The sequence below is a fragment of the Gymnoscopelus braueri genome (genome assembly GCF_963280865.1).
Source record: "Gymnoscopelus braueri genome assembly, chromosome: 9".
Classification (NCBI taxonomy): Eukaryota; Metazoa; Chordata; class Actinopteri; order Myctophiformes; family Myctophidae; genus Gymnoscopelus; species Gymnoscopelus braueri.
This window is the reverse complement of record NC_137610.1, coordinates 44,897,672-44,917,435: the sequence shown is the minus strand read 5'-3', so window position 1 is coordinate 44,917,435 and position 19,764 is coordinate 44,897,672. Positions and strand designations below refer to the sequence as shown.

At 41.5% G+C, this 19,764-nt stretch overlaps 2 protein-coding genes across 6 annotated transcripts in view; one reads left to right on the top strand and one right to left on the bottom strand.

Annotated features, from left to right (window-relative positions):
- adpgk (ADP-dependent glucokinase) overlaps positions 1-19,764 on the top strand; it is a 270,498-nt gene that overhangs the window by 180,604 nt on the left and 70,130 nt on the right. The gene's annotated exons all lie outside the window — the stretch shown is intronic.
- Positions 1-19,764, bottom strand: part of sin3aa (SIN3 transcription regulator family member Aa) — a 33,386-nt gene that overhangs the window by 6,061 nt on the left and 7,561 nt on the right. For 3 of the 5 annotated variants that reach the window (XM_080438473.1, XM_080438469.1, XM_080438472.1), the window contains exons 2-20: positions 18,754-18,971; positions 17,901-18,131; positions 17,310-17,416; positions 15,220-15,532; positions 12,372-12,623; positions 11,899-12,051; positions 10,803-10,955; positions 10,602-10,691; positions 10,048-10,166; positions 9,328-9,541; positions 8,865-8,981; positions 6,438-6,676; positions 6,121-6,304; positions 5,028-5,667; positions 4,309-4,478; positions 2,519-2,692; positions 2,274-2,366; positions 791-885; positions 28-220 (exon numbers count right to left, since the gene is read on the bottom strand). In XM_080438473.1, the coding sequence (XP_080294599.1) occupies positions 28-220; positions 791-885; positions 2,274-2,366; positions 2,519-2,692; positions 4,309-4,478; positions 5,028-5,667; positions 6,121-6,304; positions 6,438-6,676; positions 8,865-8,981; positions 9,328-9,541; positions 10,048-10,166; positions 10,602-10,691; positions 10,803-10,955; positions 11,899-12,051; positions 12,372-12,623; positions 15,220-15,532; positions 17,310-17,416; positions 17,901-18,131; positions 18,754-18,939 (3,723 nt within the window). In that variant the 5' untranslated portion in view covers positions 18,940-18,971. The remainder of the gene's footprint in view (positions 1-27; positions 221-790; positions 886-2,273; positions 2,367-2,518; positions 2,693-4,308; positions 4,479-5,027; positions 5,668-6,120; positions 6,305-6,437; positions 6,677-8,864; positions 8,982-9,327; positions 9,542-10,047; positions 10,167-10,601; positions 10,692-10,802; positions 10,956-11,898; positions 12,052-12,371; positions 12,624-15,219; positions 15,533-17,309; positions 17,417-17,900; positions 18,132-18,753; positions 18,972-19,764) is intronic. The other 2 variants (XM_080438470.1, XM_080438471.1) reach the window with 2 other exon arrangements.

The window sequence follows — 19,764 nt, the reverse complement described above, 5'->3', positions numbered from 1 at the left end:
GGGGGTGGGTGAGCTGGGTTGTTGTACCTGTTGTGCTCTGAGCAGGGCGGTGCGTCGGTACATATAGTCCTCAGACTTGAAGACGTACACCATCTTGTATGAGTTCAGCTTAAACATGCATTCCATCTTCTCCTTGTCAAGGCCTTTCTTCCCTCCATCTCCGCTCTCCTTGTCCAGCTGCTCTCTGCCCTTCTGGTGTTTCCTGATCCGACGCAGGTTCCTGGATACAAACAGGAGGTACATCCAGGATTTGTTGACGAGACATTTAAAAGTAGGGCTGCCAACTAGGTCCGACCTTCAAAACTTTGGATCAATTCTGTTTGTGTTCTATTTATGTTTTAATAACCTTTAACCTCTTGAACCCTATATTTACATGGGGTGCTCCAGGGCTCAATATTTTTTTCCCCTCTAGGCTACACCAAATAAAAAAATAGCCGATCTAAAAGCTCAAAATGTTGCGATTGCAGATCAGCTATTTTTGCCAAATGTTCACCCCATAGTAGGAAGTGGAACGCTAATAGGAATAGTTTGCACTCTTTTGACAGCGATTAGTAGGTCTACTGTTTTTGTGAGCAATGTTTATGAGCTAATTTGTTTATCTGTATAATACCTCTGTCTTCTCAATGAGGTCCATTGTGCTTTTACATTTTTGTGGCAATAATGTTCTGCCGTTTAATACACAGCAGATTTCTCAGTTCTACAGCTGTAACCAATAAGAAATGGGAGTTCTGCACCATTCTCTTGGATCATACTGGCCTTTCTCCACTCCAAGGTGATAAGAACATCTTACCTGGGTAGAAAGACAGGTTTTTGGGCCAGGTGGTCCCTGACCTCTTGAGACGTAGAGTCGGAGTTTAGGTAGCGCCCCACATAATCAGACCAACGCTGAAAAAATAACACACAAAACAATCTCTTATAAGACAACAATCATTCCGTTAACAATCTACCAGCTTCACCACAAACCTCACATAGACGTAAATAGCAACACGCGTTTGGTATATTTTTTGTAAACGTGAACTGGAGCGTGTACTGGAATCTGTTCTGTTGTCACTGGGTGTTCAAAACAGACTTGGCAGCATGTGTGCAGCAGTTATGCATGGGTCAGTTCTGAAATCAGCCAGTCCACACACATCAATTATCCACCTTCCAACCGACCTGACCCAATGAGTCTTTCCAATTTGGAAATCTGCACCTCATAAAACCATTATTCCCGTATCCTGTCATGTCTCTCTCTTTTACATATTTTAACCGTTGTCTTGTTTTCCCCATTGTTCCGCAGCATGACGAATCCCAAAAATATGAATATATCCCAGCAAGCACTGACGTCATGATGACGTTATGATGACGCCCGGTCATCACCCCGGTGACGTTCAGGACTAGGCCAGATCACAGCCCATATGGGGATGATCTTTACGTCATTTACAGGACGTCATCACCGGGACATCATATGGACATTTGGACAGCAATTTTGGGTGATGAGAAATGTGTTTAGATGACGTCCTGGAAGTGACGTTTTTGTGGTCAGGATTAATTTTGGTTGAAATCAGGTGATATTCTGGGCCAGATCTGACTTGTCTTGGTTTGACTTGATCTAGCCCCAATCGAGACGTCACTGATTGGTCCGGGTCCTGACTGTGCTTGCTGGGATAAGAACCAAGAAATACTAAATTACTAATATAAATATTACCGATATTCAGTGCATCCTACCTTCGGCTTTTGGGGAAATATTTCGCATCTGTAATGGCTCACTTCAGTAGAAGGACTTTTTTCAGATTTCTTTCATATGCATAAATCCGTGAGTCAGGGCAATATTTATTTGTCCTAATAAAATTTAGGACAAAGGGAGTGTCTAAGCCCCAGGGAGATGAACCGATGTGTCTGGCCTCTTTAATGCTCCAGAAGGACTGTGTAACAACTGACATTTGTTACACTCCAATTGGTAACCTAACCTATTGTAGCAAATTCTGTGACCGTAGAGGGGTCGTGGTTTGGCAGTTTTGGTAGACTTGCATTAATGTAAAATAACATAAGTCATTTCTTTCTGACCTGACAGCACATAATTGTTTTTGTGCCCCGTACCAACCGAGCCAATGCAGATTACAAGTCAACACACACCATCATGGGGTGTTCAGTCAAAATGACACGCCAGACAGGTGTATGTTGGATGGATGATGGTGCTCTGAATGTAGAGGTTGTTTCCAGTCACAGAACTGGGATTGGACAGAACTCTCTCCCTGTTGGTTTGAGGCAGTGTTGTCTGGCTGACCGCTCACCTCAGACTCCATTGGCTCGACTGAGTTCTCCTCCTCTGTGTCCAACAGCTCCACGGTCAACTGGACCTGACCTCTGTTCTTCAGAAACATCAACTAGAGGAGTGAAGGAGAGAAAGAGCGAGAGAAATATTTGGAACAGCACCATCTTTTGTTGAATAACTACACGGTTCGATGTCTTGATATTGAATGTCTCCTCTAAAAGTTCATAAAAAATATATCTACTGAATTGGTAAATGTTGTCCTACCTTGAAGCAGTTTTCGTCAGACATCACTTGCTCTGCCTTCCTCTGATAGAAGGCCTCTGCTGGGCTCCTGGATGCCTGTGTGGACATGGCCCCGCCCGTGGCCCCGCTGCCACTCTCTGATAGGTAGAGGTCTGTCACCTGGACGCAGACCTCATCACTCACCATGTGTTGCAACTGGAGAGAGCGGGAGAGATGAAGAGAGCACGGGCGAGGGAGGGATAGGATGGGAGAAGCATTACATGGGAAAATCGTAGGTATTTTCTGAATGAATGAATGAATGTGTACAGTTTGTGAATGAAGCTGCACAAACCACAACGGAGTGTACAGTGGTGAAGCCGCACTATAGGCTGGCTGCTTGTGTGTATGTCCTAGTGTGGTGACGATCTACGCCTCATTTGGCCAAATGTAAATAGCGATCTTTAGAAATACTTAAAGGTAGGGTAAGTGATATATTTGGGTTAAAACAAAAAGTATTTTGTTAAAAGGTTAAAGCACTATATTCTGATAGTAATCATTGCTATAGAGTGTTTGTTCAGTAACAGGAGTCTCCATGTCTCTCCAGCTCTTTAATAAACAGAAAATACATTTTCCGGTAGGTGTCAAAATCTCAGCCAATCAGGAGAAAGTACCCATTTTTAAGTTTCATTTTTATAGAGTTCCAGTTCCAATTTTGCCTGCTCATTTCTTAGTGTCATCACTTCCAATTTCACTTGTTTAATCTATATCCTGATTGAGTTCTCTATCCTGATTGGATAAAATTGAAATTAAACTGAAACTGAAACAAAAATGCATTTTCTGTTTTATAAAGAGCTGGAGAGACATGGAGACTCTTTATATGGACAGGACACTCTATAGTAACGAGCACTATCAGAACATAGACCCATTTTGCAATTATTTGAATAATTGCAAATCACTTACCCTACCTTTAAAAGGTAGGGTAAGTGATTTACTTTGGTTAAAATAAGTGTTAAATATCTCTATATTCTGATAGCACTCATTGCTATAGAGTGTATGTCCAGTAAAAGGAGTCTCCCATGTCTCTCCAGCTCTTTATTAAACAGAAAATGCATTTTCAGTGCTCTCTCCTGATTGGCTTAGATTTTGTCACCTACCTGAAAATGTACTATATTCTGTTTACTAAAGAGCTGGAGAGACCCCTGTGACCGAACTAACGCTCTGTAGCAATGATTACTATCAGAATATAGTACTTAAACCTTTTAACAAAAACTAAAAAAATACCCAAAAATATCACTTACCCTACCTTTAACTCATTCAGTGCCACTGGACGTCTAAGACGTCCGCTAATATAAGCCCTGAGTGCCACAGAACGTCTAAGACGTCCAATGAAAAAAAAAAAATCAGAACCCAAGATATGATGATTTGAAGATGTGCTGCTCCATTCACTCTTTGTTTAACTTCTTACTGAAAAAGGCTGTATCTCGGCTCCTAAGCACTTTTTTTTACAATGAATTTTGGTTGTGGCACTCAGAGCCCAAATTCCATAAATAAGCTGGGCACTGAATGAGTTAAGTGCCTCAAAACTTGACAAGAAGAACATTGGTGTAACAGACCCAACTTTCAAGCTCTTTAGTTTCACTTTAATTTTACTACGCATTATCAGACTATTGTGGCTGAAGGTACTTCTGTTTTGCGAGGCGTGACCTACGTAATGGCATGAGTTGTGATTGATCTACTTTTGAGAGGAAAGACATACATAAAGAAAAACCCTGTGCCAGGTGGCTTGGCCGACCGCCACACTGTAAAAAACACTTTCAAGGCTGGATGCTCACCTGCCTGACGATGCCCTGGACCAGTTTGTCCATGGTGAAGGCGATGTAGGCGTGGATGGTGAACATTTCCCTGAGAGAGTCTTCGTACTGCGACGTCTCCATGTTCCCATCCAACAGGTTACGAACCATCTCCAGGAATGCTGAGTAGTAGTCCTCCACCTCTATGTCCACTAGAGGGAGGAGACAAACACAAGAGAGACCATCAAGGCAGAGAAAACATAGAATAATAATAATAACCTCTCACATGTAAGGCAGGCCGGGCACAAATAAACCAAAACGCAGAGCGGGCAACAGCCAGTGACAGCTAGTGACCTTTGATGGTTCACATACTGGCATACCAACAAGGGCTAAGGCCAGTAGCCAGGAGAAACAGCTATGTTCCCCCACACTGTCCCGAAGGGTCTACCATTTGGTGCACTGGAGCAGCTCCTCATTGATGGCAATGTTAATCTATTCATCAAATTAAAATGTTGATCCAATATTATTTTCTCATCATTGTGAATATCTAAGGCTATGGCCATGCGATAAACAAATGATCGCCTGGCATAAGCCATTGTCTTAAATATGAAAAGAAGATTTGGCTTCAGCACAGAGGAGATGCAGTACAAAAATAAAGCTATATTTGTGCACCAAGTTAGGAAAGTCAATACAAATGACAATTTCAAGTATCGTTAAATAGAGGGCTTAACATGTAAAGGGAGGACCATGTTGTAACTCACTGGGTTCTTTGAGTCTTAGCTGGACGGCCGGGTTGTCGTTCTTCTCCCGCTTTAATCCCAGCACCTCCTTCTCCCAGTCCCGCTCCCGTGCGTCCTCCTCCATCTGCCGCTCTGCCTGCGCGTACAGCCGCAGGAGGCGCGCGCACAGCGTCTGGTGGAGGCGCAGGAAGATGTACCAGTTGTTGTTGACGTAGAACAGGTTGTAGGCGTCGTCGCAGCCGCGGAGCTTCTGAGCCGCAGAGTTACTGAACAGCAGCTTGGATGCCTTGGACGGGCTGCGGCCTCCGCCTCCACTCGCCACGCCGTTATGGGGCTTCTTGGACAACGTGCCACCACTCCCGCCTTCAAGGTTCGTCTCCTCGTCTTCCTCGTCTTCGTCTGCGTCGTCCGGCCCCTCCTCCACGTCGGACAGATCTCCCCGCTGGGCAAACAGCATGTCTGGGATGAAATGATGTATGATCTGTTTGATTTTGTACTTGTCGTCTTTCTGGATGCCCGTCTGTCGCTTGACGTGGTGGATGATCAGCGACGCCGCGTCCTCCAGGATCTGAGGGTCGTCGTAAGTTTGCGTCAGGTGGGGCCCGCCAGGCGGGAGGGCCACTGGGCTTGAGAGGTTATCCTCTGATGCCTGCTCCTGTCGCTGATGGGGAAGAGACAAAAAAAGGACATTCAATTGATCATATTCAGAAGCACATTGATTTATGTTGTGTTTTAATGTTTTTATTAGGGAAAATAAGGAAAATATTAGTGATACAAATAGTTACATGGTCACAATTTCTTTGTTCTGATATTACAAGGATATCATCAGGAAGCACAGGATGATTCTTTCAAATTAGCAGGATAGCAATGTTTTCACAAGATTTCTTGTTCTTGTATTTTTGTATTGTATTTTTCACTGTATGAATTTTACTATTGTCTTATATTTGCTGTGTCGTACAGCACTTTGGTTGACTTCAGGTCATTGTAATGTGCTCTATAAATAAAATTTGAGTTGAGTTTGAGTTGAGCATAATTGGTCAAACAAACAAACGAAAAATAAAAATGATACGAAACGCTGATGATACTCTGCTGTGGTGAACACATAAACACTCACTTCATCATAGATGCTCTCGATCTCATTGAGCAGCGTCTTGGAACGAAGCACTTTGGTGTCATTCTGTTTGAAGTTGATGCCTTGGTGGTCTAGAGACTTGAGGTAATACTTCTCATTCTGGTCTCTCCATATCTTGTTGAAGCCTCGCTGTGCTTCTCGCCACTCCTCCTCCTTTGTCTTCAATCTGACAGGAGAAGGAAGAGTTTTAAACTCTGGACTCTCCCAGTGCAGCACAATCACACTGTAGCGGATGAACATGCAGTCTCGTGCACCTTTGTGAACTTCAGAAATGGTAAAATACTGTCATCAATTCTTACCTTTTCAGCACGATGGGTATAGACACAGCTGGATTCTTCTTCAGTCCATCTATGATGTCAGGGGCCTTGTCTCCGTATATCCTCTGGATGGCTTTGCGGTGGACAACCTCAGACGAACCCCCCATGTTGTTGTCCAGCCTGAACTTGGCCTGTTCTTCTGCAGACATACGAGACAACTTCCTCTGGACTGTCTCCAAGACACGGATGGTGGCCAGGTTTGTCTCCAGAACCACATCCAACTACATGGGAGTTAAATACACAATTTGTCATTGTTATGATGTATCCAGGAATATGGATTGTGGCCTGGGGCCTGTACTACGAAGCAGGTTCAACATGCCCAGGATATATTTTCGTTATGTGGCTTCACTGACCCCAACAACCTCAACCACGCTAATTAGTCTTGCGAAGATGGTGGTCAACTTGGTATGTCAACCCAGGATTTCCCAATCTAGGTATGGGCAAGTTCACATAAAAGGGACAGTGTTTGCAGTATATGACCAATCACAAACGTGGACAAATCTACTGGCAGCAGAGGATATGGTTAACAGACTATACAAACTATAATTTTTGACAAATACGAACAATTCAAATACATATTCCAGGCTAAAAGAAACTCGGTTGCAGCTGCCAAATACACAACAAATAATATAAACGCAAATAAGATATGATCCGAATGGCCAATTTGAATCCCGTTATTAAACTTAAGGTGAATGGTGTGACAGTTAGCCCAGCTCAATGATCCGATCATTCATTACATTAGTCATTTAGCAGACGCTTTTATCCAAAGCGACTTACAATAAGTGTATTCAACATAGGTAGGGAACGAAAACTACTAATCACCAGAAGTCTTTAGTGCATTTTCTGCAAAAACAAGCAACCAAGAGTATACCTAGCGCTAAGGTAAAAGTGCAATATATCAGCTACTTATTTCCTTAAACAGATGAGACAAAATAGCTAAATCAAATGAGCATGAGCTAAAACAAATAAGTGTATCGACTAAACAAGATCCAATAAACAATACAACAATAGAAAACAAGCGTTCGTACAACTAATTCATGTGCCCAGATTGTAGAGCACATTGCACTAAAGAGGAAAAATACATGTATTTCTAATGTCAAATCACTTGATTCCTGTATTAGCATAATACTAGATGAAAGCACAGCTCTCCGGCAGCATTGGGTTGTAAATCTACTATTGTTGCAAGTAGTGGCCTGCTCTGTGTTCTCTCTCTCTCTCTCTCTCTCTCTCTCTCTCTCTCTCTCTCTCTCTCTCTCTCTCTCTCTCTCTCTCTCTCTCTCTCTCTCTCTCTCTCTCTCTCTCTCTCTCTCTCTCTCTCTCTCTCTCTCTCTCTCTCTCTCTCTCTCTCTCTCTCTCTCTCTCTCTCTCTCTCTCTCTCTCTCTCTCTCTCTCTCTCTCTCTCTCTCACTCTCACAGAAAGCACACCCTTTAGCCTATTATTTATTTCTGCCCCCAACGTTTGTTATTCTAGAGACCTCAGAAGAAAAAGCCCTTTTGCACACCTACGGAGACGGACAGGTGTGGGAGTCTTCACTTACAAAAAAATATTAATAGGGAATAGGGATACAACGTTTTGGTCACTCAGACCTTCATCAGGCATAAAACCTATGCCTGATGAAGGTCCAAGTGACCGAAACGTTGTATCCCCATTAATACATTTTTGTAAGTGAAGACAGTGTGCAGGACTCTCATTTTTTGCTCTTATTCTAGAGACCCCCATAAAACTCGGATTATAACTTGAGCTCTGATTTTTGCCTTATTCTTTCAGCTGGATTTAGGAGCAACTAAGAAATTCATATGTTAAAAACGTAATTCGAAGCGGTAAGTAGGCTTACTTTCTTATTATTAACAGTTTGTAAACAGTAAAGTGGAACGATTTTACAATGATTGTTCAAAGGATAACACAAAAAGTCCTAGGGGCTTGTTTGCATTGTGGCCCCAGTGTTTCCACTGTGGTCATACAGTAGAGTATGTAAATGGCTTTGATATTGCATGCAGCCAACAGCTCATGGCTTAAGAAGCTGACAGATAACACACTTCCTCTGATGAGAATCTATATGTCTCATATAAGAAAATCGCCAGGGAAAGCCAAAGGATTTTGCTCAGATTTTTGTCCTATCGAGATTGTAATCAGATTGGTCTGACTCCAATCTTGATATAGGAAATCAGACTTGGGCTGCCAGTCAGAAGTTCTGAACAAGGCCTAAGTTACAATGCCAATGTACCCTAGGATGAAGTGAAATACCGTCGTAACTCTGAAAAGCTACAGTTAAACCTGAAGTTACTTGACTAACCCCAAATCCTGCTTCGTAGTACAGGGCCTTATGTCTCTCCTACATAGTATCCCTCTCAGCTTCCCTAGAAAAGAGTGTCTCAGTCTCCTTTATAAAAGCAGCAGTGGTGTCTCACCTCGAAGCGTTCATCCTCACACCTGTAGATATGTTCCTCATACTGGGTCTTCTTGGAGCTGACGAAGGTGGAGTCCTCAGACCAGGAGGGAAAAGAGACCCAGGTGTCGTTAAGAACCTGGAAAACAACAGGAACATGGAGACAATAGGTCTGACAACTTGTTTATATTTGATTTTAAAAGATTATTTTTGTATCCCTGCCAGGCCGGAATGGCCGAAGGCGAGGAATTATGTTTTCACTCTAGTGAGTCTGTCTGTCTGTCAGCAGCGAATCTCAGGCACCGCTGGACCACTCGGCAAGAAACTTAACACGTACACTCCCAGTATGCCAAGGAAGAACCACCTCCCTCTCTAATTTTCTTAAACCAGCTTCATGGTGGCGCTATAACAGGCCATTTCATGTTTTGGCATTCAACTCTTGAACTGTATGGTGTACTATAAAATTAAGTGATTGCTGGTCTCACCTCCTTGCAGAGAGGTGTTCTGCCGGTACATTTGGGCTGCTGGTAGCTCTTAGGCAGAGCTCTGTAGCTGGAGCCTAGCCTCTTACAAGATGCATAGTCAATCTCCATGGCGATGCCCTCGGTTGCCCGCTCCTTGGGGTATGGCTCGATGTGGGACGACATCTCCCGATAACCCAGGAAGTTCTTAAACCAGTTAAACAGCTCAGGGAATTTTCTACAAGTGGGATTAAGGGATATACAGAATGAGTGATACACTGTGATTATCACCATCTGATGTGCCTGCCAAGTGAACACCAAAAATATATCAAGCTGGAACATAAGGTCTCTATGCTACTTATATTAGATTCCTTTATTTATCATTTTTGTATGCAAGCATAAAAAACTAAATTGCATTTCTCCTAGGAGACGATGAATAAATAATAGTGCAAGTCTCATTATCAAAATCTACGCTGACAGTGACTGGATAATATTGCTGTCAACTACATGTCACTCTGTCACAACAAATATATCACAATATAAAATACAGAAGACTACAGATTCATAATTTTGTTGTAGAATTAAATTAAAATTTCCAGGCATTCTGTACTGATGTTTGAACTCACCTTAGAGAGACAAAATAAAAGTGTTTTTACTTGCAGCCATTGTGATTGGTGGACAAAAGTTAGTTTAATGTCCTGTTATTCTATCATGTATATAAGAGTATTACTACTCAGTACTCACCCCAGGAAAGGCAGCACTAGCTGCACCAGTTCAGCTCTGGAGATTACTTCCTGGTTGAAGATCAACAAACACCGCAGGAAGTTGTCATAGGCCTCAGCACTCCGTAATGCTTTACGCACCTGCAACACAAACAAATATGCTGAACAACAGAGTCACATTTGAAATGTTATTGCTTAATTTAGACAGCAGGATATGGGCAAGCAGGGGAGGTGACTCATTCTAGCCTAAGGATGTTGAGATCATGAGGTTGATGCACAAACTAGTCTGTTACTGCTGCACCGAAACACCAGAGTCCTTCCAAAGTTTTATAGTGTGCAAAATAATACCTTACTTCTTATTGGGGTAATAATAATTGATATTTTATTTTTGTATTTTCATATTTAGTCAACATATAATGTGGTGGTCAACATATACACATTCACTCACAGTACCTCTACTGCCACCTGTAGACGATGGTAAAAAAGTGAAGAGGAGTGAACCGGCCTCAGAATAAAGCTTTATGTTGAATTTAAGGTGAAACAAATAAAATTAAAAAAACATAAACTCAAACTCACCTTCTCAAAGAAAAGGGTTTCTGTTCCGAGTCCATGTTTGCTGGTTTCTGCCACAGAGGAATCTTTCATGTTCAGTAACTTGGGCTTCTTCTGCAGAAAGGAACCATGGGAAAAAGGGAAGACCGTTTGAATATATTCTTTTTAATTTATATTTAAAATGTATATATTTGTCAAGGAAATCAAGGAAAACGGTTATTGTACCTTGACAGGCGGTGTGGGCCCAGCGAGTGGGTGGCGTCTGATCGGACAGCCATTTTGATTGGGTCGCTGTTTGCTGAGCTGCAGCTTCTTGGCTGTTCCTCCGTGGTCGTTACGAACTGACTCCACCTTCTCTGCTGTGGTCTTACTCAGAAGCTGCATGGAACACAAGACACCAGTATAAGGAAGGATATCTGGACAGACGGTGGTCCAGTGGTCACCAACACTGGCCCTCCACATCCACCGGTACCACTGGTTTTCTGTCCTACCAGATGATTTCAAAGACCTGCGTGCTAGGATCATATTCCAGCCAATGCCCTTGACCAAAGTGGTCTTGCAGCTGGTACCCGGGTGCTGTTCAGTCACTGCCAAATGCACCTAACAGTTAGGATAGGAGGCTCTTATTAAACTGCTAGAATGACAAGGACACTAGGTAAAACTATCAATTTGTAAGTAGGACCAGCAGAAAACCAGTAGTACTAGTGGTCCTGGTAGGTAACCCCCCCCCCGCACCAAAATAGGGGTCATGTTAGCATAGAAAACAAGCAGTACTAGTGGTCATGGTAGAATAGAAAACCAGCAGTACTAGTGGTCATGGTAGAATAGAAAACCAGCAGTACTAGTGGTCATGGTAGAATAGAAAACCAGCAGTACTACTGGTCATTGAAGGATAGAAAACCAGGAGTACATGGGGTCCTGGTAGGATAGAGAATTAGCAGTCCTAGTGCTCATGGACAACACCATTAGTACTATGGTTTCAAAGGACCAGGGAGACTGAATGCTTTGATACACAATACTGGCTTAAAAATGATACATAATATACACTTAAAGGCAAATTGGATACATAGAGAGATAATACTATTATTGCATGGTTATACACATACAGTAATGGCATTTAAATGGTCGCATTTATCTAGCTAGGTGTGACTATATTTAGAGAGGTAAATTAAACTGACTGACTGACTTTGATGGCCTAAAATGTCTGACATACATTCCGTTGTTCCAACTTCTACTATGTTGGTTTTTGCTCACATCAGGGGTGATGGATGACCGTGTTTAAATATAGGCTACATTTAGAGGAAGAAGAGGCCACCCTCACCACGGAGCTGTTGGCATCGGGTAGGAACTGTCCGAACTCAGACAGCAGGTCTTCCTGGTTCTTAAAAAGACGCGCCACCTGGGCGTACACTTCCTGCTCCGTCAAAGCTGGAGTGTAGTTCCCCCCCGCCTCCTTGGCATTACGCTGCTCCTTCTGTGAAGAGGGAGGACGTGGTTAGATACATTTTTCAGGGTGATAAAACATAAAGTAAATATTTTTTGTATTGTTTTTAATGTTATTATTATCAGGAGAGACAATACATGTATGCATAGTAGTGCATCATATTCACAATACAGTCTTAATCTACAATATTCCACATCGTCTCCCTAGTGAGACAGCAGCAACAAAAGAAGAACCATTTCTTTTAACGGTATAACAAAATCTTGTAAACATTTTTACAAGATTTTACAAGACCTAAGGTACATAAAGAGAATACACTACTGTATATTGATACAATACTGCCCCAGCATTACCTGGTATGTATGCAGAATTTCCAGGAAGGCTTTGTAGATGTCTGGCTGTCCCTGGAAGCGGTTCTTGATCTTGTTGACGTAGTTGATGGCATGGTTGAACTCCACTGGCTGGTTGTTCTGGAGGGGTGGTCCTGTTGTCGGGGTGGAGCTCAGCGGGGCGTGGAGCTGGAGGGGCGGAGAGCGAGGAGAGGTGTACGATGGGATGGATGGATTACTCTGGCTGCTGGGGGTCAGGGCCGGAGACTGGAGAGGCTGAGGAGAGAGTGGGATGCATTGAAAGAGAGAGTGATGAGAAAAAAAAGGGAGATTAGTTTTTTCCAGGGAAAGGTTTGACTGAGAATTGATCTAGAGCAACATCCACCTTCAAATGCGTCACAAATACACACTTTTAAACAGACAAAAACGTAATAAAAACTAAGCTATGAAGACTAAAACTATGACTAAATATACTGACAATTTCGTCAACAAATATAAACCAGACTACAATGTCAGGGAGGAACTAGTGGAGAAGAGATCCAGTAGAACTAATGCTTGTTTTGGCATGGGTGTTGCGCTCCAAAAATAGCTGATCTACAAGCTCTCAACTATAGATTTAGTTGACTAAATTATCATGATATTTAGTCAACTAAAACTAGACTAAAATATGACTAAAACTTAATACCGTATTCAATGACATGTCATCATAAGGTTTGTCAACCGAAAGCACAAGACCGCACTTTTAAAGCAAGGGAGAAAGCTAAAAGGAACAAACGTCTATATGAACGAGCACTTAACGAAACAAAACGCTGACATCGCAAAAAAGGCACGCTTCCACAAAAAACAAGGCAAAATACAAAACACTTGGACCGCAAGCTGCAAGATCTTCATTAAACTAAACGGGACCCCTGAAGACGCGAAAGTGGTGATGATCAGAAGCATCGAGGAGCTGGACAAGTACTAAAGAGCTACCATGGACTGCATATACTGACTGGACTTTGACTTGATGGACTGTAAGGTAACAACACGACACCATGACACACAATAACAACTTATTCTGCACCAGGTGACATCAGGCACCTAACGCAGAGGATAAGGGACTATGAACACATTGATCTTAATACAATGGATTACAGGGATGATTACAGCACACTGGACATGGAGCAGGATATTGACCCGGACACCAACTTCTTTTCCAACACTAATAACACTTGCAAATATTACACTACTGAACAGTATAACCACAACATCAAATCAGACGGAAAGCTATCAATAATCCATATTAACAGTAGAAGTCTATATGCAAACATTAAGGACTATTTGCACTCATTTTCACATCCATTCAATGTCATAGCAATCTCCGAAACTTGGATCGATAAAGAAAGGGGAATAGATTTTGAGATGGAGGGTTATGAACTCACTTACAGTAATAGAATGAATAAGGGTGGAGGAGGGGTAGCAATTTATGTAGAAACAAACTTTAATTTTAAGATTGTAGATACTATGACACAGGTGGTTAATAACCTTCTTGAATGTATCACAATTGAGTTATCTATGGAAAATAAGAGTAATGTCTTGATCACCTGTGTATATAGAGCAGTTTGGAAGTTTGGGGTAATAACTATAAAAAATCATTACAGTCACTAATCATTCTCCAAAAGAGAGCAATAAGGACCATTCACAAGGTCGGCTACCTGGAGCATACTAATTCACTATTTTTACAGTCAAATGTATTAAAATTTACCGACATAGTATCATATCAAACAGCAATAATAATGTACAAGGCTAAGAACCATCATCTACCAGTAAACATCCAAAATTTGTTTCAGGATCGTGAGGGGGGTTATAACTTGAGGGGAGAATTCAATTTTAAAACATTAAACAGACATACCACCATGAAAAGTTTTTGCGTATCAATTACAGGTGTAAATATATGGAACAGTTTGAGTGAGGTACTAAAGCAATGTCCAAACATCAATAATTTTAAAGCAATGTACAAGGGTTTGGTTTTCACAAGTTACAGGGAGGACGGGAATGGATAGTAGGGTTATTTGCTGTATTTGTATGTATTATTTATTATATAGTATGTACTATACATAGAATATAGGGTAGTATTGTAGTATTTTGTATTTTGTATTTATGATATGGATGTATATGTGTATATATTTATATAGATATATATATAGGATATATATTTTGATATATCATTGATGAGTATATATATTTTTTTATAAGTAGTATAATGTTAGGCACAGAATTCAGCGAGTAAGTAATTAGTTAACTCAAAGGTATAAAAGGGGTGGGAGTTTATACGTTTTTTACTTCTTCTCACTCCTTTTCGGATATGTTTTGATTACTTTCTCTATCTTTTTTTGATTCTCATTGTTGTGATTTGCAAAAAAAATAAGGAAATATTCTGTTTTTTTAACATATTCGAAATAAACATGACAAACAAACCAAAAAAAATGACAAATGACAAAAATGTAATCGAAATGTGCTGTCAAAATGAACACTGCTGGGAATGGATTATTATTATCAGAGTCTTCTACTGCTGGCCACTGGACAGGTTCATTAAATTAACTATTTTTGGTTGTGTGACACAGTACCAGTCATTCTCCAAAAACAATTTCCCTGCTGCTCCAGGGATTCAAATTGGCAACCTTCCGGTCAGACACCCACTTCTCTAACTTCTAGGCCACCCCCAGCTCCTCAAATAAAACTGATTATATGAATAATCAATTTTACTGATTAATATATCTTATTTTTGGTTTGCTGCCGTACCCTCTTTTACCTCATCTCATGTTTCTTTGTCTGAGATGGAACACAACGACATCCAACCCAACACACAACCAACTAACACTTTTCTCCTCACCTTGCTTATCTTGGCAGGCGTTGGCTGGGTTAGAACAGTCGGCGCACTGGTTGTGGCAGTGGTGGCCGCAGCAGTGGGGGCTGCAGAGGCTGGTAGCTGGGTTTGAAGCTGGCCGGCCACTCCAATAATGGACACTGAGATGCCGTGGGGTGTGATGTGGTGAATCTGGCCCGGTGTGGTCACATTCACTAGGTCAGCGTGTTGAACCTCAATCTTGTAGCCCGGAGGCAGAAAGGTGTTAAAGCCCATGATGAGGTCAGGGTGGCCTTTGAAGAGTTGAGACACCCTGCTGATCACACCTGGGGTATCGATGCTGGAAGGACAGGACGATAGGAATGATTGAACATCCATCTTCAACTATCTTAACACACAAATCAGCCACATATCCACATTAGATAATCGTTACATATCGATTCATAAATTATAGACCGTCTAAATATCTTACAATATTGGTTCTCTTTCAAATATGCATGCAAAGTTTATTTCGGAAAACTGTAACTGCCATTGATGACTGAATGTCCACCGTGGGATAAATAAATAATTGGTCTATATATCTGTAGGCTGTAGCATCAATGCCTTCCATTGTGGATCCTTCCAGAAAGGTTCAAAGAAACTTCTAACTGGTGGAAAGCGGGCCAGAGATGTGTAGTTGAGACGATATAAAGTACAGTGTAAAGGGCTGTTTTACCTAGCAAAACTGAAAAAACACATGGCACAACAATGCAACACATCGTGAGCTTGTAGAACATCTATTTCCAGAGAGCGACACTATCGTATAACAAAGCAGAAAACCCGTTTCAGTGTTTACAAGTTTTATTACTGGCTTTGATAATGTGAGCCAGAACAATGTTTCTGTTGAAATACAAAACTCAGAACAACTGACTAGTGGTGAGTGTTACTATGAATGCTGCACATCCTGCTGTGCCATTGTAAATTATGTTGTATTGTCCGCCAGAACCCTAATGGTAATTCATTAGGGATCTATCTACATGTAGACATAACAACACCCCTGGTTTCTATTGGGAGACCTGACCATTATTTGAGACCCAGTTATTATTGAACTTATAGACATCTATCCAGCCCAGTAATAATTATAGCTGGGTATCAGTTATTGTCCTCGACAGGCCATGAGGCAAATACTGTTTTCTCCTGTCTGTGTGTGACCATGTATGTGTCTGTGTATAGCTAATCTTGGACACCGCCAGACCAATGAAACTTTGCATGCACACTACCAGTAGGCCATGGAAGACACTTTACCCCATTCTTAAAAAATCTGGTCCACCCCTATGTTTTTTTAATCTGCGTCATAGTGGTCAAAAGTGATTTCGCTTAAACTCATAGGGGTGCCATAAATGCAAAAGATTTCAGTGTTGCAGAAACTTTAGGGAAAATTAAGGACAAAATAATTATCTTGTGAGCCATGTGACGTGTGTCAGGGAGAACTGTATGTCATAGAAACACTATTTCCTGTCCTACTGGCTGCAACCCATGACTGACACAGTGCTGTGTAGGCCACCCAGGCTGGCAAAGACTTGCGCACAGATGAGTGCCCTTTTCTAGCTTTAATATTTTTCCCCCAACAATAGTATAAGTTATTATCATTAAATTATCATAATTTGTTTAAGAGCTTTCTGCTTTATGGGACATTCCAGTGGAGAGTAATAAGGTAGAGAATAGACGAGATTGGCCAGAAGGACTGCACGCTTCATGCTGAAGTGTGAAATCATGATTGCACTCTTACATGTGTAAGAAATACATCTGATATGCTTGCTGTCTAGACAGGGCTTTAAGCAGACAACATAACATAAATAATGCGTTCTTTAGTGACAATTAATTTGAAGGATTACACACTTTGAATTTTTAACAGCAAACAATAGCTCTTTACTCACTGCTCGTGCTACTGAGATGACCAGTTTGAAAACATCACTCGCAAGGAAAGTTTTAAACAAACGGTGCATGTAAGAATTACGTGGCGAGAGCAAAGGGGGGAAAAAAGCTACCAATTGAGTACACAATTACTTACAAAAGTATTGGAATATGTATTCAATTGATTTCTTTGATCATCAAATCTAAGAGATTACTCGTCTTACCTCTGAGACTTAAACTCTTTCATGATGTCCAGGAAGTCATTGTAGACCTGTGGATGATTCCCAAACTGTAGCTTCACCTGGTCCAGGTAAGACAGAGCATCTTCAACCTTCACACAGAGAAGAGATCCAAAGAAAGGTTTAATGTAAATGCATTTGATCCTCTTATATTACTACAGCTCTTTTATCTTTATTTAGAGAGGGGTGTACAATTATATTATCCTACATATACAGTATTAAGGAAACCTCTGTCCGTCAGTCTGTCTGATCCACATTTTTCTCCCTCAATGGGTTGAGCAAGCCGTAAGGTGGACTGACTTAAGGAAGACCAGTAATAATTGAATGTGACACCAAGTCATAAACCCTGTCTCATCAGCGTCAGTCTAATATGGAATATGCCCAACGATATTTTGGAAAGAAACAAGAAGTTTGTCAGAAACAGTATTCATTAACATTAGGACCCCCTGTTGAAGACCCCGGATTTAACACATAACAGTCAGCCACCAAATGACAGACTAACTAGCCAAAAAATATATTTCAACTCGTGAATACAAATTGTGTTTATTATTAGTGTTTAGAGAACACAAATCTGACCTTCAGTCTCTGGAACTGCGGTGTTCCTTGAGTGGGGGCAGGGGGAGTGGCAGTGTGGCCGTGCCCAGACATCACTGAGGGGCCGTGGGCTTGGACTGCTGGGCCGTGGTGATGTGACCCTCCATGGACGGCTGGGCTAGAACTGTGACCATGACCTCCACTGTTCTGGGACACCAAGGGAACCTGGGAACATGTTGGAGGGGAAGATGTTGGTGGGAGAAGGAGGGAGACCTTTTCAAGGTAGGAAAGGGACAGTGTTTATTGAGAGTGATCTATACACTGTGAAGGACTTCTGTGAGAAACAAGACAAATGGGTCAAATCTGCACAACATTCACAAAACATGAACACACTTGCTAATACAACTTGCTGTCTGGAACTAAGATACATAATCTAAACTTCAAGTCCCTTGACTCAACTTGCCACAGTTTCAACTCATAGGCCACTTGTTGAGTTGAGGGTGGTAATATTAATATTTACTAGCAGTGTGGCTGAACAGGGTTCGCAAGTTTGACACACAGCAGTGATACCGATACAGCAGGTGCTAACGGAAATGTATTGCTTTATTGCATTTTATTTTGAAATTTGATATCAGTCTGTGCATCCGATGCAGTTTATGCAGGTGGTTCTACGAATAAAGCATAAGAAGGATGTGATTATTTGTTTGCTGTTGGATACGGCTGTCATTAATCAACCTTGCACGATGTCGGCATAATATTGTTGACACTCCCACACAAGGAACGCCACATCCATGGTGATGGTTTCACATCCCAGTATATGGGAATCTCAGCACTGGTGCTGTGATGCAAGTACAACAGCATTGTATGTGGTCATAGTGGCATTGATAATATGTACCTGGTATCCCTGTGGGACGGAGTATTGGACACCCGCTGTGGGCTGCATGTTATCTGACACGGCCTTGTACACGACGGGGGGCGGGGCTGGGGCCAGGATACGATGCTGGAACACCTCTACGCTGCCAGGGAGACGCCGCTGCTGGGACGCAAATACTGTTTCCTGTTCCTCCAGTCGGCGCTTCATTATGACCTCATAATCAACGGGAGCTGTGACACCTGAGAGAGCATTGTAGGATGTCAATGTTCTAAGTCTGTTAAAATAAACAGTTACATCCATCCAATTTGGTATCATTCCATTATAAATAGAGATAAAGATCTGCATCCACAATATTACACATAGTTGCATTAAAACATTATACAGAAATGGCAGTAAATTAAACCACACATCCATTAATACTTGGAAATTAACAGTTGATAGCAAAGATAATTAATTTTAAATGAATCTTCTGGAATGGGTGTTGGAAATACATTAATTGTAACAGCAAAAGAAAAGTGATGACATTGATCAAATGTAATAAAACCTGCAATAAAGTAACAAACTAATGTCAATGTCTGCACTTGTGGAACAGCAATGATAATTACCGGTAGTCATTTAGTTAGTTAGTCAAGGAGTCAAGACACCTTAAAAAAATGTTTCTGACATGCCAGTTTATTACATACAGTTAAAAACGGACAGTTAATCATGCGGTCCAAATTGTGTTTCATTTATTTGAGTTTTATCGAAAAGTGACACCTACTCGTACACTTACTGCCTTTTCTAATTCAACATGATATAAGAAGTTGTGCCAGATTCAGCTCTGTTACAAGTAATGGACAGTGATAAATTGCAGTCTTTGTTTTGATAACATTATCTACAGATATACATATAAAAGACACATTTTGTTCCGTTTCCAAAGCTACAATCGGTAAGTTGTATATCCTCTCCCAACGGAGAGAGGTAATTGCAACTGTAACACCCGGTCTCTCGCGTGAAAACAAATATCAACTGTTCATGCAAGAGGGAATCCCT